Here is a 25,729-nt window from a genome sequence, read left to right as displayed (position 1 = left end):
ATGCCAGTGAAGTGAGTTGCTGTTTAAAGCTATTTTTATCTCAGAAGAGTTACAAATGAAACACTTGAGCCTTCATTAGTCTCGATGTTTTGTTTCCTTCATTTATGATAAATATGCTAATTGTTATCTTTCTTACTGATTTATTTTCTTTCCCTTTCCCTATTGATTTCTTCTTCTTTTTGAAAATATGTCAACAGCTCGTGACTTGCTGACAATGTGAAGTTAGTTCTTTAAATTTGCTAATATAAAGCAAGGTTATACAGGGGAGGAAAACCGGTGAGCTTTCTCTATGTGAAGTTTTTCAAAATTGTGAAATGTTAAGAGTTTGAGACATAGATATGTATGATCCTTGCAAAAATTATTCATTATTGCAATATTTATTGAGAAATTTGAAAACAGATATTAAGTGCTGGGTAAGGAAGCAGCTGTCACTTCCTGGAGCACATGGACCCCTTGCTTGAATTTCCCATTCTCCAGCACACTGCTAATTGAGTGTGAAGAGCTAAGTTGTTGGATTCCACATTTTTTAATGCAATACAACTGGTTCTAGCTGGCACAATTAGCAAGATAACTGGTAGCTTTCACGCAGTTCCCATCTGGCCTGGCTCTTCTCTGGACACATAATATGGGGACTGCTGGCCTTGATGGTGCTCGCTTAATGAAGGAAACAGAAAGGAAATCAGCCAAAACCCCATGAAATGCTAAGTGCAATTTTGGCTTCAGATACATGGTGAATTTTCATGGCAAATCACACACATACAAAAAGTTACTCTGATTATGCATCACAATTATTCAGAAAATGCACACACATTCACAAATGAGAAGAGTCGAACAAAAGCTCTGTCTGAGTTAAAACTAAAATCAAAACAAAATTAAAAAAGAGAGAGAAATGGCAGAGAGGCACATTGTCTATATATTCAAGGTAACGCGTGTCAAGTAAAATTTAACCAAGTCAGTACATTTTTAAATTAACCACCTTCATTTTATCTCCAATCTGAATTTGATAGTTTCTTTCTTAACATACCTATAGTTGCCTTTTTTTAAAACATAAAGCGTATTTCTCACTCATATCTAACACAAGAAATGTCCTATTTTCATTTGATAACATGAGATTCAAGAATCTGTCTTCTGAAAACTTTCTATTGAGTACTCAATTACTGCAATTCAGCTATTATTTAGAGGAAATATTTGTGTGAAATGCAATAAACTCTATCAGAGAAAATGCATTTTCAAATTATTTATTATGAATGTTCCAAAACACGAACCTAGAACAAGCATATGTATATTGACTCATTCACTCAAGGAAAAGTGTAAAAAGAGTTTGGGTTATAAGGAGATATACTTGTATTTGAATTCTAACTGCCTGTTAGTATATGCAAGATATTGCACCAGTCATTAGCATCTCTGAGGCTCTTTATTTCTTTGTAACATAGGATTAAAACACACTGTCATATATAGGATTAACTAAGGTAAAATATATGACATGCTGTACCACATGCTATACAATGTGGTATAGATTGCAAACATTCGATACATGGTTGTCCATTCTGATGCTGCTAAAAATATTGCCTTTCAGCTTATTCATATATAACGATAATTTACTCTTCTGCCAAATTATAAATACACAATCAACTCAGAATTTAAAAATTTAAACAGCAAATTAAGAACATGATTCCTTTGAATAGCTGCATCTCACTTAGCTTCTGAAAAGTAAATACTGCATTACCACCAACCTTCCCATCAGTCAAAATTGAACCTTTCAAGTCAAACTCGAAATAGGTTAGGAAATAGTGAGCTTACAGCATCCCAGGAGCTATCACACACGAGCAAAGGTATTCCATCAGAGAGTTGAAAGGTAAATTTACCTTTTATAATAATGCAGTTTTTGGTGGACCATAAATAATACCAGAATATCCTAGAACCTCTAATTCCTATAATGTTCTCTACTTATAGAAGATAATATTCTAGCATATCTCTTTAACTCAAAACATTACATTTTTTGTTTGTCCTTGGTTTTACACCATTTCCAAATTTTGTTTTCTTCCTTTGTTTTTAGTGTTTTCCTACACTAATGAAGATAACAAGAGTAGCTACCATTTATTTCAATATTTCCATTCCTAAAAGACTCCTTTACTTCTGGTAAGGTCTTCACTGAATATTCCTTTTGCTTTCAGTGCAAGCAATATCTGACTCTCCCTAAATGACATAACTTGGCTTGATGGCCTCAGAATGGATTTTGTCCACCTTCTGCAATTTCACATCTCTTAGGGATGGGAGTGAGGTCTGCAGTCGGTCACTCTCCAATGATGCTTTCACGTCATGTCTCCTCTTCCCTCCACTATTACACTTTGAAGCTAATGCAATTCAGCCATAACTTTCAGTAATCGTCTTATCACTGTCACCTACCAGCATGTTGAAAGCCATTGCACTGCTTCCATTGAAGGTTTTAATACCTGCCACTATTTGGAGTTCATTCATTATTTGTTTCTATGTTCAACAAATTGAATTGAAAAAAAAATTTTTTTTGAGCAGACATACTGTTCTTGGCAGTGGAAAATAACAATATTTACTCCTTTCATCAGAGAACCTACACAATGGGGGAGGTATATGTTCATTCCTGAATGCTGTTTGCCTAGATTGTTTCTTAGTGGTTTTTGTTTCTGTATGTGTGTGCTTTTTTTTGGTGGTTGTTCCTCATTCCAAATGGGTGTACTGTGCGGCCAGGCTTTGGCTCAGAATGCCTACTGCCCTGTTCATTTACATATATTCCAGTCACTGTAAGTAGGCTTTTTAAAAATAATCTCTTAACCACCAAATATCAGTCTTCAAGCGGAGATATTTTTAAACATGTGCACTTTAAGAGACCGTATGATAATTTTAGCAGTATTTGATAGAATTCCTACAGGACCTAATATATGAATCATATAAAATATAACATAAGCTTGTTAGAGTACCAGGCTTTATTGTACACAAAAGCTCTTCAATGTAAATTTAAATCTAGATTTGAGTCCCATTCTCCATTAATGCAAAATATAAATGAACAACTAAATTTTTTAAGTGTCCACTTGAATGAAAAACCACTATTTCAAAATAGTTTCACAGAAAATCTTGTGTCCCTAAGATTTAATAAATCAAGGGAGAAAGGAAAATCATCTGTCTACTATCAGGAAAGAAAGTTTCAGATAGGAAATGTAAGTAATGGAAGGTAGTAAAATGAATTCCCAGTCACAGAGTCCCCTCTATACACCCACTAATGAAGACAGCCATTATTATCTGAAAATACAACCACATCTGCAACCGCAGAAGGAAGCACACTCAATCCCAACACAAATAATAAAAAAGGCAGCAAATTACAGGAAGTAATAGAATATAAAAGCAAAGAGATCGCTTCACATAGCATATTTAAGATTAGTCACCTTGATATGCAAATGTAAAATTTTATAAGAATGACTAGATATAAGAGTCTATTTTATTATCAATTGTTTTAATAAAAACTTTCAATTAGCTCATCAGTTTCCATAAGTAGGTCATTTGCACATCACAGCTACATAATCTAAGTTGTTTTTTCTGAGTAGCAGATGCTTTCTATGGATGGGAGCTTATCTCATCAGGATCTTAGTTTATTAAAGGGAATAATGCATGATATATTTGCATCTCAGAAACTTTAAATCTTAAACCTGATTTACTACTTCTACATCACATCCCCAAAAGTATACCTTCTTCAGAAGACTTAAGTCTATAAATTTTTTGACTGCCTTGGAAAAGATATTACTCTGTCCTGACAGATTCCTAGATTTAAATAAACATCCCAGAACTGGAAGCATACCAGTCTAAGGAGAAATAAGGTCTGTCTCAGAGTGGGGTAAAAGCTTCTCAAAATACTATAAATAAATGCTTTCAAGATCATCACATGTTAGAAATCCTTAACTGAAACTTTTTTTTTTTACTTTTTTGAGATACACAGTTATGACATGGATAATTTTATTTTCTGCAAAAACCCAGAAAATAGTTCAGTCATCACTACTGCTAACATGAAAACTTTTCAGAAATAAATCAGAGTAATTCCATGTAAATTAACAATTAATATATTTATAGTTGAGAAAAAATTCAATATACCTCATAAAAGCATGAGAAATATCTTCCTTGTGCCTTTATTAGAATATAAGATTTGCAAATATTAATAACATTGTAAGATAGATTAATAAATAATTTGCTGATGTCAAATTATATACCACTTTATGTTGCTATTGCTGTCCACTGTGGAAAACATTATATGATTTTTGTTGACCCTTTTCAGTTTGATTAACGGTGCAAAGCTCTTTTAACTTATATAATTCAACAAATACACATATCTCAAATATTACTATAGGTTATAGAAGAAAAAGATCACAATGCTATTGTCAAGGGTAGATGTTGTTTCTACAGGTCACCGACAACAGAATCTACGGTGTGGTCTGAAAATATGGACACACTTTTAACCAATCAAGGTAAGATCCAACTAAGTTTAAAAAGATAATGATTAAAAGTAAACCATTAAATTCTGAAAGTTGTAATCACTATAAAATATGAGTTTCATCAATATTTGAAGTATAAGATTTCCAAGATCTTGCATATCAAGATTTGAGATTTGTATGGGTCTCAAATCTAAATGGAATTAGGTTGGGCTTAAAATAAGACATGATTATAGAAACTCCAAACTTTAACACAAAAAGAAAATCCCAAATAAGAAGTGAGAAATTTGTCATTTTCTTGTACTCATTATCATTTGATGTATATATAATGACTGTTCTTGTTACAAGATGAAAATAATATACAAACTATTGAAAAGTTGAAAATTGAAATAAATGACTTGTTTTTTCATGTCATGGGAGCTAAAAAATGTTTTTAAAGTATTTATTTCAACCGAAATTCTAATTTTTAATGAAAACAAAAGCATATTTAAATGTATTAATATGTATAGGTGTGGATGTTTATATTTATACTTAATATAGCTCAGTAAGGTAATTTTGGCCAATTATAAATAAAATACCCTAGAATTTGATTCAAAGTAATCATTTGGAACTTCTGTTTCCATTATTGATAATTTTGCTTTGCAGAAGTTCTATTGCATACAGGGGAAAAATTGCACAACAGAGACATATATTTTAAAATGTTTAAAATTTAATACTGTTGGTACTAATCAAATGGAGTTTCCACTTAAAATTGGTAAGGTAAATATCAGAATATTAGAAAAGCTTAAAACATAATAAAGTTAGGTGTATTTGTCATAGTTGTTTATTCATATATAAAATAGGATTGAATTAAACAAAATTATTCTGATTTTATGATTCGTAATTAACTAATTCCTAAAGCATAGACATAAAATAATCCACTAAGGACATATACTAAAGACATCATAGATATGGAATTGTATTTTTATAAGTTTTGAATGGCGTGTTTCTTTTCTACTTAAGTGTATATCCAGTGGGACAGAGCAGGTTCACTAAAAGCCTTAGGAATGTAGCTCTGCAGGTGGTGATTTGGCTTCAGCTCCAGAGACTGGGGAGACCCAGCCGCCACAGAATAGAGGCACGGAAGATGTTGAGCTGAAGGCAAATGCTTTCTTCAGCATACCTCCTGAATTTTTTTTATTTTGTGCCCACATAAAGTAGAAGAGACATAGAGTCATTTGAAGAGCTGTTTAGTTTTTGCTTTTTATAATACCAGAAAAAATAGCTTAGAAATAGAAAATGCTTTTTAATGCTTTAAACAGCTAAATGAGTTCACCAAATTATCTAGTGATTCTGTCAGCTTGGGGATATGTCTCACAGGAACCATACATAGCTCCCCGGTAGGTTTCAATCCCTATTATTTATTCCATGTGTCGTCACCTTTGAGTCTAACCAGTAGCCATTCCAATCTGCAGAGAGTGCTCTCAGATGATATCATTTTAATCTTATGTAGCATATTATTCCAAAGTCACATGACTTCTTTTGATCATTCAGATTGTATGTATAGAATAGAAACATAGTTCAAAAACATAGTATGTTCAGGACAAGGATAGCTAACTCGTTTTCGCTGTTTATTCTGTTCCATTGTGCCCTAAACCTAGTGGATGACAGGGGGAGAGAAGCCGATAATTACTATCTCAGAGTGCTCCTTCATTAAACTGGTAGGATGTGAAAAAATAGTAAGTTTCTTGATCTCTAACCTCCCATCTCTCTGGGATGCATTTAGATAATCCTCACTGGGAGGAAGCCTCTATGCCTTAATGACACACATATAAAATATTGTCAGACAAGAATCTACATTCTTCCAGTATCCTTAAAGTATACTTCATTCTCTATATAAAATAGATTTAGCATCAATTCTGTTTTAACCCCTCAATTTCATTTTTGTTTGGACAAAATTCATGGAAATATAATTGAGTGTTACTAAGGGGATTTTTATAAGCTAAATTTGTGTCACAGAAGCCTCTTGGATGTATTTTTAAATGCAATAAATGTGCAGTTAATTGAATTTTTTATAGTGCTCACATATTAACGGCATCTACATCCTCCAATATTTCTACTGAGAATTTTAATTGGTACCTGATAACCTTTTGCAATGACTTGTTATTTCAACATTATTTCGAATAATAAAAAAACGTTAAATCTATTTTTAATCCAGTGCTTTTAGACACTTTAATCTTGCTCCCTTGAAGCCTTCTCCATTTTCTTTCACTAAACCATTTTGCTTCATACCTGCAGCAACCTACAAACAGTTGACTTTGGCTCTTTTTCCATAAACTTTCTCTAACATTTTCTTTTTTACTAGTTCATTTTCCCTTTTCCCTGATTCTCCACAAGCTTATTTGTCGTAGCTTTGGAACTAGAAGGATCAGGTCTCTGAGCACACAGTCAGGGAAGAAGAGCTGCTTTGATGCACATGCAAGGGGACCCTCATGGCAGATGGAAGAGAAAGCCACCATTGTTTTGAAAGGCAAATCCCTCCCAGAGGCAAAAGTGCTGACGTATATTTTCCTCCTCAGAGAGATCCATAGTCTCATTTATAAACAGATACCAACCTCAAAAGGGTGCAGTCACATTATGTGAACTCAAGGCACTGGCTTAGTCCATAAACTGCGGGAATCTGATAATGACCTTTCTTACCTGCTAACTAGAGACACACTCCTAACCATACTTATCCCTAAACAATTTAGTAAGAATTACCTTCTCAAATGAGCTCTATACCAAAGAAGAATATTTCAGGGCACATTTTGATGAAAAAATAAAGAAAAGAACAGTCTAAACAGGTGGTCATAAACTCAAATATCTATTAAAGCAAGAAATAACACATGTGTAAATTTGGGAAAGTAAAATAATGGGGAGAGATTAAGACCTATGGAAATCACAGGCTGCAAGCACTACCTGTTGTTATTAAATTCAAAAGAAATAGCATATAGTAATGAATGCAAAGTAAACAACCTGCAAGTATGTGGACCTGTTTGCAGTCCCTGGTCTAAAGTTTCTGAATAAATATATGCTCGGGAGAATACCTGGAGGCAGGAGAAAAACACCAAGAACAGGGTACATTACCGTAGATACCATGAGGGAGACTGGGGGAACGTGGCTGTTTTGTTTAAGGTAACATTGGGGAAAAGTCCATTTATTTGCCTCATTGACTTAAAATTGTGTATCACCACATCAAGAGGAGAAACATTCACACCAAGTATCTTGCCAGTTATTTTCTTGGTTTAGAGATTAGAATTGGCTAATATATTCACCCAAAATTAATAAATGTCAGTCCTTCCTTCTTTGCTTTGAGCCCAAACCCACACAATCTAACCCCTTAGCATCAAATTTTGTTTTCTCACCAACTCAAGGTAACAAAGATATTCCTACTCAGAATTACTTTTAACATCATTAGCTTGATTTGAGCTTAGTGCATTGGGTGGAGAAAAGCTAAGGCCATAGGGGCGCCTAGGTGACTCAGTTGGTTAAACATCCAACTTCGGCTCAGGTCATGATCTCACCATTCGTGGGTTCGAGCCTTGCATCGGCCCTGTGCTGACTGCCAGCTCAGGGCCTGGAGCCTGTTTCAGATTCTGTGTCTCCCTATCTCTCTGACCCTCCCCTGCTCACACTGTCTCTCTCTCTCTCAGAAATAAATACAACATTTAAAAAAAAAAAAAAAAGAAAGAAAGCTAAAGCCGTGGGGTTTCCCATAAAGTAACTGCTATCAAGACTTTCCCCTAGGGGTGCCCAGGGGGCTCAGTCAATTAAGCATCTGACTGGCTCAGGTCAAGATCTCATGCTTTGTGAGTTCAAGCCCCATGTTGTGTTCTGTGCTGACAGCTTGAAGCCTGGAAACTGCTTTGGATTCTGTGTCTCCCTCTTACTCTTCCCTCCCCTGCTCTCTCTCTCGCTCTCTCAAAAATAAATAAACATTAAAAAAATTAAAAAGAAAGACTTTCTCCTAAATCAACTTCTATACATTTCAGATCTAAAAATTAAAGTACAGGTTTTTCTTTGTTGGTGGAGCCAATTGGATACATAGAGACAAGAATATTTTATGTTTATGATTACTGATCCAAAATAAGGTTTCTAAACTTAAAGACAAAAACATAACTGTAGAAGGATGATAAATACTTGCCACTGAATATTAAGTAAATGTTCATGTCATACAACTTATTCATATTGGTCATATATACTGCACTGAATGATATACAAAATTTCTCTTTTATATTTTATAGCTGGTCTAGATGCTTTTAGAACATTTCTAAAATCGGAGTTTAGTGAAGAAAATGTTGAGTTCTGGCTTGCCTGTGAAGACTTCAAAAAAACAGAAAGTGCAGAAAAAATGGCTTCTAAAGCCAAGATGATTTATTCTGAATTCATTGAAGCTGACGCCCCTAAAGAGGTGAGTAAAATATTCTAGAATACTGACTATTCCTCCCGTAGCAAATCTCTTCCCAGTTATAAGACACTAAATCTATCTAAAGGGAATTCTAATTGTCGCTATGTATTCAAATAGAAAATGTCTGTAAACTCCAGTAGAAGTGCCTTAAGATGACCCTATCCTTTACTGATACAGCAAATATTTCTCAACACCTACTATGTGCCAGAGATGACCAAAAGTTTTGTTTTCTTAGCCCAACCTGCAGACTCTTGAAAAATAGTATTTGTTGTGTTAAGTTAAATTGCTCTAAAGTTAACCCTACAGAAATGCTACTTAAATATGTTGCATTTCAAGTTCACTTTGGTTTTTCCTTTCATAAATCATGAAGGTCAACATGGAATAGAATTCTAGAGTAGAGTAGTTTATTTAAAAACTTAAGAATAATATGTGGGGGGAATATAACTACTTACCAATGTTATGAATTCTTCATTTTTAATAGTTCAGATGTCCACATTATGGCATGTAATGTCTTAATTTCCAAAAGAAGGGTTTGCTTACCTTTATTTCTTTGATGGCAAAAATGAGCCAAAGGTGTGAGGCAGTGTTTTATGTGATCAGGACCCACCTGTGCTGCTTTAAGATCAGGAGAGTAGAAAAGGCCTTAGAAAGAAACTTGGAAAGACTGATAAAAGCTCCCAAAAAAGTGTTCAATGTGTGTAACATCTCATTTATATTTTATTTCATTTTCAGAACCAAAACCATGATCATCTCCACATACCTTTTTAATATTTAACTTTAAATTTTAAGCAATTTATAATTTAAAACTATTTCTGTTCCCCACTGAAGATATCCTATAAGCAAAGAGTTTTAATGCATAAGTAGTAAACAGAAAGTTACATTGCATTACTAGTACAAAATAGAAACTACTAGTATAAATCATTTTTCTTATAGAGGTAAAATATCAGTTTCCTCCAACGGGATACTTATTATATTTTCTGATCCAAAATTAGTATTCATGGTGTGAAAAGGGTTATTGTACGTTTGGGGAAAAAGAACAGAATAGGTGAAATGAAAACACTTTGGAAAATCTAGGACATAAAATTGCTGTAACAGTAGTTCAAGCTTTAATTGGACATTAATTACTGCCGAATACATTGGCTAGTATAACATTACAGGCATATATATGAGCCATTAAAGCATAGCATGGAATTCATGGGACAGTGGTGGGGAGGGGATTTTAACTGCTGTGGAGCTATTTTAACATTCATTTCCCAGTCACCATCTAAGAATCAATAAATAATTCTGGAAAATTGAAAATACAGTGTATGAGATTTGTCAAGTTGATTAATGTGTCATTCCCTAAAAGGCTTTGAAATCAGCTCTAAAGATATCCTATTTATTGTGATATTGATTTGAAAGCCAGATTTTTTTCTTCTTTATGAATTCATTTAATTAACAGTGATTGCTTTAGAATAACATTCTCAAACATTTGCATGAAAAGTCTTCTAATAAGAAATGTCACCTTTTAATTATAGCTGAATTCAATCTTACAATATATAATAAGTTATCAATTTTGACAAAATAATTTTGTTTATTTTCCTAATCTTGTCTTCCAAAATAAATTTACAGAGTAATAATTTAAACAAATAACACAGTCATTATTTTAGGATATAAAGTTTTTACAGCTTTTTTATAGTTTGTCCATCTAATTAATTTGACTAAATAAATATAACTAAATTTATGACTGCTTTTCAAGTAATAGATTATGTTTTCTCCTTAAAGTGTCAAAAAATGTTTTTATTGAATATGACAAAATTCACTGATAATGAAAAATATACATATATATATTTGAAATAGTCATTATCTTTCCTATTATTTGCCATTAGTCATTTCAAGTTCAACAAATTACTAAATTTCAATTCCCAAATTAGTAAAGGGCATTTGCCTCTTATCTTATATACCAATCACAGTCTTCAAGGTATTTCTCTGTAGTCTATCAGCTGTAGTTTAATTTTATTACAACTGTTGAGTATGTTGACTCATTAAACTTATTTTTTGAATTCCTGTCCCCACAGTGAAGTCATGGAAAAGAAGATACTGACTTGTAATAAAACCAGTCAAATACACAAAAGGCAATATAATAATAAAGCCATATTTAAAATTCATTGTAGCACACTGGAAAGGTGATCAAATCTGGAGAGTTAAGGGATGTATTTTCAGGGTGAATCACACATGAAAAATGTATGTCATGAAAAGAGTAACATCAAGACAGCAATTGAAGAAAGAATATTTCAGGCTGAGGACACGGTGATATAACATGGAGGTACAAAGCTCCCTAGCGTTTTCTGGAAATTGCAAACATTTTGATATTGTTAATGAGAAGTGAAGGGTGAAGGATGAAGTTGGATGGGCAGCAGTAAAGATAAGGAAAGGACGGGAAGTATTCTAGATTTATCTAGTAGACAAACTTAACAAGATGAGGTGATATACTTGATATGGAAGCTGGAAGACATGATTTTTATAAGTAAAAACATTTACTTAAGGATGAGATTTATATGAGAATATTCTCCATTTTTCCATATTCAGTTATAGGTGTATAAGTGACTCTTATAAAGAATCAAAATTGGGGTGCCTGGGTGGCTCAGTCGGTTAAGCCTCCAACTTCGGCTCAGGTCATGATCTCACGGTTTGTGGGTTCGAGCTCCACATTGGGTTCTGTGCTGGCAGCTCAGAGCCTGGAGCCTGTTTCAGATTTTGTGTCTCCCTCTCTCTCTCTGACCCTCCCCGATCATGCTCTGTCTCTCTCTGCCTCAAAAATTTTTAAAAAATAAACTATAAAAAAGGAATCAAAATTATAACCAATTTCCTTAGAAAATCCTAAAGTAAAGAACAATGGCAAAGTCATCTTATCCAGAGTCTAGTAATTCCTATTTTTTCCCACTTCTTGCATCTCTATTTCCTCATCTATAAAGTTGTTATTGTAATTTTTATGCACTTAGACAGTTTACAATTAGATTATACTAACTTTACAATAAACCATCCCTGTCTATAAATTGACATTACTAATGGTTCTCAGTTTCCTAGGCAAAGACGGCGCTTTGAACAAAACAACAAAAATTGAACTTCTAGGTCTCTATGAGAAATGATAATAAGTGTAACTTGGCCTTATGCCCACTTACTTGCAGTGTTACATTTCCTTTGGTTTCTACACCAATAGAGAGTTAGTGTGGTGTAATGGAAAATTGGAAATTTAGATATACCTAGACCCAGTTCAAACCCTGGAATTTTGTGGTAAGCTACTTTATCTCTCTGAGCCTCAGTTTCCTCATCTAACAAAGCATTTCTAAAACAAGCATATAACAACTACAGAGCACAAATGAGAATGAGTGAGACCACGTGTCAACAGTTTACACTATGCAGAACAGCTTTTAAGAAACTGTGATCACTTTCGGGGCATCTGGGTGACTCAGTCAGTTAAAAATTTTTAAAAAGAGGGCCACCTGAGTGGCTTAGTCGGTTAAGCATCCGACTTTCGCTTAGGTCATGATCTCAAGGTTCGTGGGTTTGAGCCCCGCGTCGGGCTCTGTGCTGACTGCCAGTTCCGAGCCTGGAGCCTGTTTCAGTCTGTGACTCCCTCTCTCTCTGACCCTCCCCGGCTCACGCTGTCTCTCTCTCTCTCTCCTAGAAATAAAAAAACATTTAAAATTAAAAAAGTAATTGTGATACCTTTCTTTCTTTTTTTCTTTCTTTTTTAATTTATTTCTGAGAGAGCGTGAGCAGGAGAGGGTCAGACAGAGGGAGACACAGAATCTGAAACAGGCTCCAGGCTCTGAGCTGGTTGTCAGCACAGAGCCCGACGCCCAGCTCGAACCTACGAACTGTGAGATCATGACCTGAGCCGAAGTCGAATGCTTAAACGACTGAGCCACCCAGACGCCCCCTTTTTTTTTTTTTTTAACAAGTCACTATAAGGACTATAGTTTCAACCTGAAACCTGAAAACAACCATTATACAAACATGTTAGCAAATCACTAGTTTCAGATAAAAAGTGCTACTCATAGAATGGACTATACCTAAACAGTTTTAGAAGAAAGTACTGAGAAAAAAAAAAAACAAAAGCATGACCCAGATATTTAACTAAGTGATTTGAAAATAAGAAAATTATTAGACAAACAATATTTTAAAATTATTTTTCATAAATTTAAAATATTTTAAAGCAATATTTTCTACTTACTACTCATTAAGTACCTACAGGTGACAAAGAAAAAAATTCCTAAACTTGTATTCATTCTTCCTTCCTTCAATTTGGAAGGAATTTCACAATATTTGGAAATTTTAAGAAAATAATATGGGGTCTCAAAAGAATGGGAATCTTCAAAAACCTTCAAAAAATACTTTCATATTAGCTAAGACACTGACAGATTTTAAATATTCATGTTATATTTATATCATTTGTATATATTATATTTGCATCATTCCTTTATATTGAAAATAAAATTGGTCAGGATGGAAAAATATGTGATTAGAGAGGAAAATGTTTATGTTGATTGTCATTCTGTGATATTAGAAAATGCTCTAAATCATACCATAGTGTGATTTTTAAAATTATAAATTCAGCTGCATATTATCCTGGATTATCCAATCCAAGAACAAATACATTGGCAGTTTTTTAAGTCAAAGGATATTGGTATGAAGTACTCAATTCCTAAATGTATTTATTAAATGTGAGGACACCATAATGCATAAAACAAAGAAGAAACTATAGTCATAAAGGAGAAGGTATCTTAATGAGCGTGTGCAGGAAACTTTTAAACTATCTATGTCTGGTTTTTGCTTTTATTGTTAAGGCAGGATAGTATTATTTATTGACATATCTTATTTCACAACAGTAAATGCTTATTCTGTGCCTACTATTTATCCCTTTATAAGATAAAGTACCTCCGTGGAAGGGAAGCTCAGTCTAAGCAGGAGAACAGATTTAAAACACACACACACACACACACACACACACACACACACGTATAAAGCAATATGTTGTGTAAAGTAGGCAGCTTGATAAGGACATGTAAGAAAATAAAATAGGTTGAAACTATGGTTGGACTCAAAAAAACTCTGAATCTAGTTAGGTTTTAAAACGTGAAATTTATAGAACTGGGAAAAATAGCAAGGCAACAAATGATTAAGTGCAAAAGCAAAAAAAAAAAAAAAGTTACAGAGGAAACTCTGTTAAACCTAGAAGAATGTAGTGATTGAATAGTAGTGAGACAAGATATTGAGACAAGGCCTTTATTTTAAATATATAAGATTAGCTTTAAACAGAATCTTGAGAAAAGGAAACAGATATGTGAATTATTGGTAGAGAGAAGCCCATGAAAATCGGCATTTAGAAGCATTTCTTGGTATAACTGTCTTGACAGTTTTGTATTTTCCATCATATATTCAAAATTTTTCTTTGCATTTTTAAGTGCCATTTCCCCAGGTGTTGATGTTTTTGTCCTGCCCCACAAATTGCTGCTTATCAACAGGGCCCCAACAGTGCCCCCCCAACTCTAGAATCATCTCCGGATATAATGAGTTTGCTTATTTATTAATTTCCTAACTTTAGTGCACTAATAACTTAGTGTCTAATACATGTCAGGAATCATGCTAGTTGCAGATAAGAAAAAGTGCAGAATTCTTGAACAGGTAAAGCTAACTGTTTTTGATGGGAGGACTCCAGTTAAAAAATAGTTACAATAAGCTTTCATAAGAGTCGTTGTAGGGAAATACAGGTGATGCGGTAGCCTGCAACAGGAAAATCTGATTCCAGGGGGTTAGAAAATGTATCTCAAAAGAAGTAATTCATGAGCTTTGACAAGAAATGGGAGTGTAGAGGGAAATAAGACATAATAGGAGGGAAGGAAGGAAAGGACGAACAGTGGAAAAAAGGATCAGCCAGTACCTAGAAGCTATTCCAGCAGGGAAGGAAGCCTAGTTCTGAATGTCTCATTGCAAACTGGGGTAGATCTACCTCCTGGAGCCAAAAAATTTCTGCCTTCTTATTTATTTCATCTGAAAATAAAGGTCTATGAAAAAGAAAGAGAGAGACAGGAGAAAAAGGAGCAAATCGAGGAGGAGGAGGAGGGGTAGGAGGAAGGGACGAAAACAGGTTTTAAGAAACCTATGAGTAACATCTGCAAAGTGCTTCTATGAGGACTCTCATCTGATCATCATTTTCACTATCTTGTGGAGGTATTACAATCATCTACACTGTACAGATGAAAATGAACTGAGCCCTAGAGAAAAAGTAACAGGCCCTGCAGTCATTAAGATACAATGGACCACGAGGAGAGAGGTCTACAGCCCATGCTTTTAGGTTTTAAATTCCTTTCTCCAGATCTATTTATCTTATATGTTGGCAAGACATCTTAGAAACCTTGATGTTTATGCTAAAGGCAAAAGCATAAAATTATCTTGGCACATACAGTCTTTCTTTCTATCAAAAGCTTTTTCTCTTCTCATATTCTCTTTAATTTGTATAACGTCTTAAACTATGAAGCTTAGATTCAAATATGGCATTAAGAGAGAAAAGAGTTGTGGGAGTATTTCTTCTAAATAATTTGCAGTATCCTTCTGGCCTTCTGAAAAATTGGTTTTTGCAATTCAACTCAAAAAGTAAACACTCAGGAGCTCCTGGGTGGCCCAGTCAGTAAAGCGTCCAATTTTTAATTTCGGCTCAGGTCATGATCTCCCGGTTTGTGGGATCAAGCCCTGCACATGGCTGTGCATTAGGTGTGGAACCTGCTTACGATTCTCTCTCTCCCTCTCCCTTGGCTCCTCCCCTGCTCACACATGCACACACACACACTCTTACTCTCTATCTCTTAAAAAAAAAAAAAAAAAAGGAAACAGGTGTTTTTTGAATGTCCATGTGTTCTTGGATTAGCATGTTTGTGTTGGTGAATGAAACCAGTCAGTCTGACTCCCTCTCAGCTCTTCCAGATAGCTTTTGCTTATGTACATCTATTTTTAGCGATCCTTACACATTATCCATATATATTATGTATATTATTTTTAGCAATTTGTGTGATTTCATATGCTATGATTTCTTTTGTTTCTTTTGCCCAAGTTGAGATGTTAGCACTACTTCCCAATTCGTGTAACTTATTTCTGTCAAGAAGAACAAAAGGATAAAGTCTTGTGCAGGAATGGATTCCCTCTAGATATTAACAAACTTTGCTATTTTCAACTTTAATTGCCCCTTGAGAATAGATTTCAGGATATTTGTGCGCCTTTAATGATGCCAAAAATGAAGTAATACAAGAGGTATTAGTGGTGATTAAATAGAATTATGTAACCAAAACTATGATTATAGGCGGCTTTAATTTGAATAGTAATTTTTAAGCTCTGTTGTGAATGTGGTCTAAGATGCTGCCTGCTCCACTTTAGTAAGGTGTTTTACATATGCATGCACACACCCTTTGCATAATGACAGTTTCCTGCTACACTATACATTCTAAATGAGGAAAAGGCTATCTAATTTGAATGTGAGAACACAATTGAAAATTTTCATTCAAATTATGTAAAATTATATAAAGCATAATTTAGGGTCACAGGAAAGCCAAATGGCACATTTTAAAATGTATTCTTCCTGATAAAATAATTTGTTGAAAACCAAAAGAATTTAAAACCGCTGGTGTAGTAAAGGAATTCGGCTGGCATACTTTGTAGTTAACAAAATCACATGAGTATTAAAATATTCTGGATCTTTAGAATAAAATTGTTTTTAAACAACTATCACAAACATCATTCAGAAGGCAGTCGTTTTAATGCAATGGATTGCTGTCAATGTCACTGTGTCAAGGCCTTTTCAGAACTGACAGAATTTAAAAGCCTCTAAATGGTTGTGATGACATCTCAGCTGTCATTCTGGAAGAACCACAATTCTTGTTTTCTGGGATTGACAGTGCAGTGGTCTCAGATATCTAAGATAATTTATAATCTTTTGAAAACTAAGCAAATGAAATATTGTATTTCTCAGAGTCCTTGAAACTAAAGGGTATCCTTACAAACACAGTGCAAGTAACTACCATATTAGGAAGTAATATAACTCCGTTTATTTCCTCAGCTGATACACTGCCCACCTCAATGCCTATCACCCATTTCTCCCTCTGTACCCCCACCACCATCAACCCTCAGTTTGTTCTCTATATTTAAGAGTCACTTATGGTTGCCTCCCTCTCTGTTTGAAACTACTTTCTTCCTATTCCCTTCCCCCATGGTCTTTTGTGAAAGTTCTCAAATTCCACATATGAGTGAAAAGATATGATATCTGTCTTTCTCTGGCTGACTTATTTTCTGCTTATACTCAGTCTGCAAATGATTTCCTCTAGTTCTATATCTTTAAAAGGGCAGCTCAAGGGGTACCTGGGTGGTTTAGTCCATTAAGGGTCCGACTTGGGCTAAGGTCATGATTCTGTGGTTGATGAGTTCAAGCCTCATGTCAGGCTCTGTGCTGACAGCTCAGAGCCTGGAGCTGGCTTCAGATTCTGAGTTCCCAATCTCTCTGCCCCTCCCCTGTCTAATGCCTTCTCTCTCTCTATCTCTCTCTCTCTCTCTCCCTCCCTCCCTCTCAAAAATAAAAAAAAGTAAATAAAATTTTTTAAAGGACAGCTCAAACTTAAAAAATTCCAGTTTGAGTCCTGATTTTGTGTTCAAAACTATCTTTCTACTTGAGTCTTCCCATCTCAGTTAATGGCATTCTGTTCTTCTGTTTGCTCTGGTGAAATAATTGGTAGTCATTTGTGATTCTTCTCTTTCACTCATACCCCATGTCCAATCCATCAACATTTTCTGTCATCTCATTATTCAGAATATTGTTAAAACCCAGTCATTCTTAAAGATTTTGTCCCTCATCATAGCTCACTATTCTATCACAAGCTCTACTCATTCTACCTTCTAGATATCTTTAAAATCTGTGCATGTCTCACTATTCCCTGTGTTGTTACACAGTTGAATTCACCATCACTGACTACCTGAACTTCTGATATGTTTTCTCATTTTTCTTCCTTTTAAATACACCCAGCTATCACACCACATGGGAACCAGAGACATTTTTTTTTTTTTTTCCAAACATGTGTTTACATCACTCCTTTACTTAAAATTCTTCTCCTTACTCTCAGGTTATGTAAAAATTTTTTAACAAGAGCTACAAGGTCCCATACGATCTAGTACCTTCATGCCTCTCAGGTTCTTGTCTTTCCTCCTCTCAAACCCCCTGGGCTTCTTTTGGTTTACCCACCTATCTGCAAGTACTTTCCTTAATCTCTATTCATGATAATACTTTCAAAGATTTGCTTAAAATCTCATTTCCTTTGAACTGATTTTTCAAAATCTGACTTCTTGATTGACTTTTCACTTTAATCATCTCTTCGGATCCTTCACACAACTTCTAAGCACCCACTCAATAAAATATTTTAAATAAATAAATTCTAGGAAAGACTACAAATGAAATGTGCTTATTCAGAAATATATTAGTTTTTTCTCCCAGAAAAACGAGGATAATAATACTGTATATTTTATAATTGTGTGTAGGTGACATGAGGTAGCCATATAAAGGTTTATTATATCAGTACTAATATTTTCTTTTTTAATATTTATTTAGTTTTGAGAGAGAGAGAGAGAGAGAGAGAGAGCGCATGGGAAGAGCAAACAGACAGAGACACAGAATTCGAAGCAGGTTTCAGGTTCTGAGCTGTCAGCATAGAGCCCAACAGGGGCTTGAACTCATGAACCACAAAACCATGACCTGAGCCAAAGTTGGACATTCAACTAACCAAGCCACGCAGGCACCCCAGTCAGTAGTAATATATAATCAATAATAACATTATTTTCAGTTAAAATAATCATATTTAAACATCATTATGATTATTTTAGAGATAATGGCAGTGTCCAAATATTTTGCCAGGGAAGAAAACAGAGTAACCAAGGAAAACATCTAGAGAGAAAAGACAGTATAGCACTGAAAGAACGCATATTTTGAGGGGCATGCAGAGAAAAAGGAAATGAGCAAAATAAATAGGGAAAAGACAACAGATACAAAACAAGTTAATTCCATGTCATGAACTATTGAATTCCCTTTGTAGTGACAAATCTTCTTTCTCTAATATTCAAATTGAATACTTAATATTAATAGAAGCCTTTGTATTTAAATCTGTTTAATCAAGAAATCAAATCCCTTAAAAACTTTAAATCAAAGAAATTTGTAATGATAAGGAAATTATAGTGACTTTCCTTCTGTGGCTAAGGAAGGCTTCCCAGAGGATATTCAACTTAAGCTAAATCATAAAAGATAAGGAAAATCTGTACAGAATAAAATCAAGGGGGTGAAAGGGATTTTAGAAGTTGAAAACAGTACAAACAAGAGCTTTATGTATAAGAGTAATTTAGGGAACAGAAAGGAAAGTAAACCAGTTATATAGATATTGCTAAGGACAAGTAGGAGATTTTGAAACAACACATTGATCTCTGGGTGTGAGGGAGCTCAAATGCCAAGGTTAGATATTTACAGCTTATGTTACTAAATATAAGAGATTTTCAGCTGAATATTCATACAATGAAAGTGATGTTTTGTTGAAACTAATGCAGTTATACTTTCACATGTTCAGAAGGGAAAGAAAAGACATTATAAGAAGAGGTATCAGACTAGAGGTAAATTTCATAATTTAGGAAAGAAATTCCATTATAAAAGACTAAACTGGAGAAATAGGAGTGAAAAGGACCATTATGATATTACAAAATAAAAGGCAAATGAGGGGGGAAAAATAGAGACAGATCAAAGAAAAAAGAAGTGTCAGAGATGATTCCTATGTTTCAAGTTTGAAGAACTTGGAGGAAAATAATGACATTTATACAAACATGTGGGTGTGATGTTTTGTCACTGACATTAAGCTGAATTGCCAAGACACAGCCTCATAAGACTATTAATTATCTCCTGGGATTAGTGTATCTGCTCATCACTCAGCTATCATAGCGGATGTTGGCAGCTCCTTGGTAGGAACACAGACAAGTCAGAAAAATGAGAGAGATAAATCAGAAGTACAAGCTTAACCTATTTTAATAAATATCACTAATTATTGGTATTATGCTGAATGGAATAGTTATTTTCTTTTTTTTTTTTTGATATTTTTATTTATTTCTAGGAGAGAGAGAGAGAGAGAGAGAGAGACAGCGTGAGCAGGGGAGGGTCAGAGAGAGGGAGACACAGACTCCGAAATAGGCTCCAGGCTCTGAGCTGGCAGTCAGCACAGAGCCCGACGCGGGGCTCGAACCCATGAACCGTGAGATCATGACCTAAGTGAAAGTCGGATGCTTAACCAACTAAGCCACCCAGGTGCCCCGGAATAGTTATTTTCAAAATTTAGGCATGATTTTTAATAGATATAGAAACATTTTTTTCACCTTATTTATTCAGTACTTATTTATTGGTATGTAAGGCACAGAAAGGGATACACAAAATGTAAATATGGCCTAAGTAACACAGGGTCAATATTACTTGAATGTAGCCTTACAAACATAGAAGACAGTGAAAAGGGTGACTTTCAGCTAGACTAGGATGGTATGAAACAAAATGTTCGTAGGTGGGAAAATACAAGGAATTTGAAAGGAAGTGTCTAGCTTGGTAAAAATACAGGACATACCTAGAGGAGAAAAAAATGTATAAAGTAGGACTATGTTGTAAAGTCCATGAATGCCAAAATCAAGGCTTTGGAGTTTTTAAATAGGAAATGGGGAGTTACTGCCAGTGTTCAGTTCTGATTAAAATAATAAGCCAGCACTGTGTACCAGGCACACACCAGCCCTGCTGTCAGTGAAAACTCAGCCAATGAATGAATGCCCCAGTGAGTTGAATTGCTATATTTACTATTATGGTGGATACAAAGTTAAACATATTGTAGATGATGCCATTAAACAATTAACAGCATAGCTAAAGGAGGAAACAGACAATATTTATTCTTAAACCCCCACAACACAAGATAAGATTGATGAAACATACTACTCTAGATGTTTAAAAACCACTGTAAGAGCTTAACACCGGCCACCATTTACTGGTCCCCACTATGAGGCAGGCAGTATACTAGGTTCACAACATGTCATCATGTCACTTCCCTCCTTAAAATTCTTCAGTGTATTCCTATTGCTTCTAGAAGAAAAATAAAAACTCTTTACACTTCACGGAAGCCCTACAAGACTTGTAGGCAACTCTCATTATAGGAACTTTCTTTCTCACACCCTATACTCCAGCTATCCAGGCATAGCAGCTTTTCAGAACATAACAAATTCTTGCATCAGGGACTTTGCTTTTGTTTTTTCTGGCAGAAATGTTTTTTTCCCAGATTCTTGGAAGACTTGCTTCTTCTCATCCTTCAAGTTTAAATCTAAAGTAATACTATTTATTTTGTTGTTGCTTATCTTTTCCCAAGTATAGAAAGCATTTTGTGCATAATAGATACTCATAAATATTTGTTAAATATACGGATCATTTCATTTCTTATAACAACTCAGTTAAGACTACCTAGCTTAAACATAAAGAAATAGAGCTCGGAATTATTAAAATAACTTACCTCTGATCATCAAAGATCCTAAGTGTTAAAGCAAAGATGAGAAAATTATCCCAAAGTCTTTCCACTGTCCTGCAACATCTTCTTGTATAATGAAGAAGAAATTGATTCTAAGTTTTGAGATCTTCAGGGAGTTGTAGCATTGAACCTGGAACTTTGATGGATGATGTAAAAGGATGATCAGAGAAATAAAAGTACAGATGTGGGAAATCTTTCAAGGAAGATAACGTTTGTGAACAAATAGTGGCCTTTTCATAGTTCTTTTCAAATTAAAAGTTTTTCTTCTTTTCTTCTTCCTAGAACAACAATATTAAAATATTTTGATATCACTTATCTCATTTAGTCTTGAAACACTTTAAGATAGGTGCTATTACTCTTCCCTTTTATACCATGGAAATCAAAGATTAAAAGAAATTCTAGAACTTGCTTCATTCATATGAATAGCAAATAAGTAGCTGAAGAAAGATTTGATTATAGGTCTGTCCGCCTCTTTTAATCTCCATTTAATAAGCAAAAATTATCATTTATAGAATATCTTTTACCAGAACTCCAAATTATGGCATTTTTAGAATCTCCCCCATTTTGCCAAGAGACACTTTAATTCTATTCAACTAATATTTATTGATTTCCTATTATACGGCAGATATTTTGCTAAGTAAAAGAAAATAGAAAGATGAATAAGATAGATACAGCCTTTCATGAGTTTTTAATTCCATGATTCAAATCTCTTTTGTACTTCATGAATATTTACCATTTAAATTAGAAAACTTGGATATGAAATTTTCTGCTTCACAGAATATATCCTGGAATTTGTGTAGAGTTGGACAAGTATCTTCACAAGAAAGTTTGGAGCATTTTACAGATTTGCCGATGAATGTGTATAATAGATCTGTATTAGACCTTGCTGGGGATACTCATGTAATGATATCGGGACAGGGATACACACACACACGCGCACACACACACACACACACGCATACACATATAGATCTAGTCTGTGGAAGGCACAAGAGTGAGTGAAGAGGGGATGTTATTTGCTTTATTTTGGCAAACAAAAAGAAACACAAATCAGAACAAAAAGCAATGAGGTGTGGGAAAACAACAGGGGAAATATGAAAATGAGGATGGGTTGGTAGAAGCCAAACTAGTAAGTCCTAGTTATTGTTCTGTCTATGGAAAGTACATTATAAGTATTAAAGTACTAGGGAGAAAAAAAGGATTTGTGGGAAAAGAAATTTAAAAACATGAAATATTTTGTTTGATTTTTCACCTTGCCATTTTTTTTTTTATAATCTCAAAATAAGGCTTTATCTCTGTTCTCTGTCAATGCCAACCCTCTCAATCTAGGAAAAATAATGAAACCAAACATGTGTTCTACACTCCAGAAAATAAGTGTATGACCTTTCGGCTCTTTTGCATCAGATTAACTTTGTGTTTTGGGGAAAAAAAGTCAAATAATGTGTGTATCTACCATCTGTATAAAGCATGTATTCCTTGATTAAGTTAATGTAATGATATGCAAACTTATTTCCACAGATCAACATTGACTTCAGTACCAGGGACCTGATCTCAAAGAATATTGCAGAACCAACTCTCAAATGTTTTGATGAGGCTCAGAAGTTAATCTATAGTCTTATGGCCAAGGATTCTTTTCCTCGATTTCTAAAGTCAGAGATTTATAAAAAACTGGTAAATAGCCAACAGGTTGGAAATCATAAGAAATGGCTTCCTTTTTTGTAGAGAAGGTTAATGATAAACTAATAATGAAGTTATAATTTGGGGGGAAACAAATGACAAGAGAGATCAACCCTTTATCATTATACTCAAAGCTAAAATGTTTTAAATATACAAAAACAATATAAGTTTCTTTTAGGGTTTAGAAAACACATTTTTTTTTACTCCAGAAGAATACTTTTTTAATATATAAAGCTTGAATTTTTAAGTCATTTGTTTAGAATTATTCATGTTATCAGGTACTTAGAAATCTCCTACTGGGAGAGTAAAAAGGAGTTAATAGAGATGTAATACACTCCTAAATCATAAGTGAACATTCTCATGACATTATGAATTCAAGAACTATATATCTTTGTGTTGCTGAGTGGGAGCCTGTTAAGCACCATGTATGTGATTTTAAATTCCACTTACATTATTCAAAGCCTTCTGTAAAAAGAGAAATTCTGAACCAAAACACAACCCTTCATTTGGTGTATTCAACTATTTCCTTTCAATCAAGATTTGCCACATAATTATGTGGTGATTATCTAAACTACTATGGCTGTTAGATTAATTAAGAAGAAAACTGCAAGAATGTGTGAACATATAGATAATAACACCATGGATCTAACTTTCTCAAAATATATCAGTTGGTTCAATTCAATGGCATCACATAGGCATATGTGTAGAAAACGTCTTGAGGGTGCAGACGACTGACTTTCTTAGATTTATCAGAATATAAGGAAAAGGGAGGAATAAAATGGATGAATGGACAAATAAGTCCTTATAGAATGAACTGCATACTAGTAGTGTCACAAAACAAAAAATTATTGCAATATTAACCACTCAGTTTAAGGAATTAAGCATCTATTCGCTCATTCAGTACTGGAACTTGTTAATGGAATTCAGAGAAATTTTCAAAACACATTTTTTTGATATATCCCTAAAACTGTTTCTTTCTATATATAAGTGTGAATAATTTTATGTTAAGATGAGAAGCTATATTCAAGAGATCTATGTTTCCATTTTCTTTGCAAAGATGTATTTATTTTTGTTAATAGCTTCAATTTGGAGATTATTTGAACATTAAAAATGGAGGACGGGGCGCATGGGTGGCTTAGTCGGTTAAGCGTCCAACTTTCGCTTAGGTCATGATCTCGCGGTTCGTGGGTTCGAGCCCTGCGTCGGGCTCTGTGCTGACTGCCAGCTCAGAGCCTGGAGCCTGTTTCAGATTCTGTGTCTCCCTCTCTCTCTGACCCTCCCCTGCTCACGCTGTCTCTCTCTCTCTCTCCTAGAAATAAATAAAACATTTAAAAAAAATTAAAAAATTAAAAAAATAAAAATGGAGGACAAATAGCATGACTGACTTCATGTTTCCACAAAGTATTCATTTGACAGACAAAATTTGGTCTTCTATTTGTCATGAAAAGTAAACATTTAAGCACATGAGAATGGAATATTCCCTTTACATTTGCAAATTCTTTAAAGCAAAGCATAATACAAACTGATTTTATTCAGTGCACCTTAAAGGTGCACTTAGTGGAACATAGCTACATACTTTTCACCATTTATTCTGAAAATTCCAACCTTAATCTATTGTCTATTTAAATAAGAAATTTAAAAATTATTCCGGGGTCGGGGGAGATCATTCCAAGAGATGAAAAAGACTTTAAAAGTTAGAAGGAAACTTAGAAATTAAAATCACGTATTTCCTCCTAGACACAACAACGAGATCTCAGTTATTGCCTCAATAACTGTTGAGGCAATCAACAGCTGTTGATCACACAGCTGTTAAGTGGCAGAGCCAGTAGGAGAGATAGCCTCTCCCATAGGGCCATATTGGCCCTTGATCCTGCAGCTGCAGTGTAGACTCCTTCCCTGTTAGATACCCTGAGGCCAGGGTATCTAAATCTCTACTAATCCACAAATACCCAGGCACTGTTCCTTCCACTGGATATTCAATTGCTTTTTTATACTCAGTTTGCAACTTTTCTTCTTGTTATCACAGAGTGAGATTTCATGTTGAATGGCTGCCTCTCAGGTTTTCTCTAACAATGCATAGGAACCCACAAATCAAACTTATCCTACTAGAGAAGTAGGAGATGATTGGTAAGGAGCAAAAATACACTAGGTGTCAAAATAATTTGTTGAAAAATTGGAAGCTGAATGACCACTATAAGGTCCCAACCAAAGGCCTTAAAAATCCATGCTTTCCTCCTACTTTCTCCACTAATTCTCCATCCCAAGCTATAGTTGTAGGCTTTCTGATTTAATAGGACAGAAAAAGGAACAATTGCATATGTTTGGAATTTAAAAAATCACGTTTTTGTAATACTTGGTAGTGAGGATTTTCAGTAAAATATCAGATGTATAACTTCCACATGTGACTCTAATTATGTCTCTTTCACTCCATATGTTATTTGATTTCATCAATTACCATTGATGAGTGACTTTATGACTGGAATTCTTAAATAAAAATGATTAACTTCCAAAAAATGAGTAACAACATTCACATTCCTTTTAAAATATTTAAATATTCAATGATTGTGTAATGCCAT

General features: G+C 34.3%; 1 protein-coding gene across 1 annotated transcript; it reads left to right on the top strand.

Moving 5' to 3' along the window:
- Positions 1–23,198, top strand: RGS21 (regulator of G protein signaling 21). The gene is made up of 4 exons (XM_039257476.1): positions 1–11; positions 4,411–4,487; positions 8,714–8,880; positions 22,995–23,198. The coding sequence occupies exons 1-4, from the start codon at positions 1–3 to the stop codon at positions 23,196–23,198; spliced, it is 459 nt and encodes a 152-aa protein (XP_039113407.1).
- Positions 23,199–25,729: the final 2,531 nt, after the last annotated feature.

This window comes from Hyaena hyaena, unplaced genomic scaffold, assembly GCF_003009895.1.
Source record: "Hyaena hyaena isolate Hyena2069 unplaced genomic scaffold, ASM300989v1 scaffold_622, whole genome shotgun sequence".
NCBI lineage: Eukaryota > Metazoa > Chordata > Mammalia > Carnivora > Hyaenidae > Hyaena > Hyaena hyaena.
Note: the sequence above shows the minus strand (reverse complement) of the source record. Positions and strands in the feature narration are given on the sequence as shown.

Excerpts from the sequence above, each read along its gene's own strand:
- RGS21 (XM_039257476.1), top strand. Across the intron at positions 4,488-8,713 it reads CACACTTTTAACCAATCAAG|CTGGTCTAGATGCTTTTAGA; the intron begins GTAAGATCCAAC and ends TATATTTTATAG. Across the intron at positions 8,881-22,994 it reads AAGCTGACGCCCCTAAAGAG|ATCAACATTGACTTCAGTAC; the intron begins GTGAGTAAAATA and ends TTATTTCCACAG.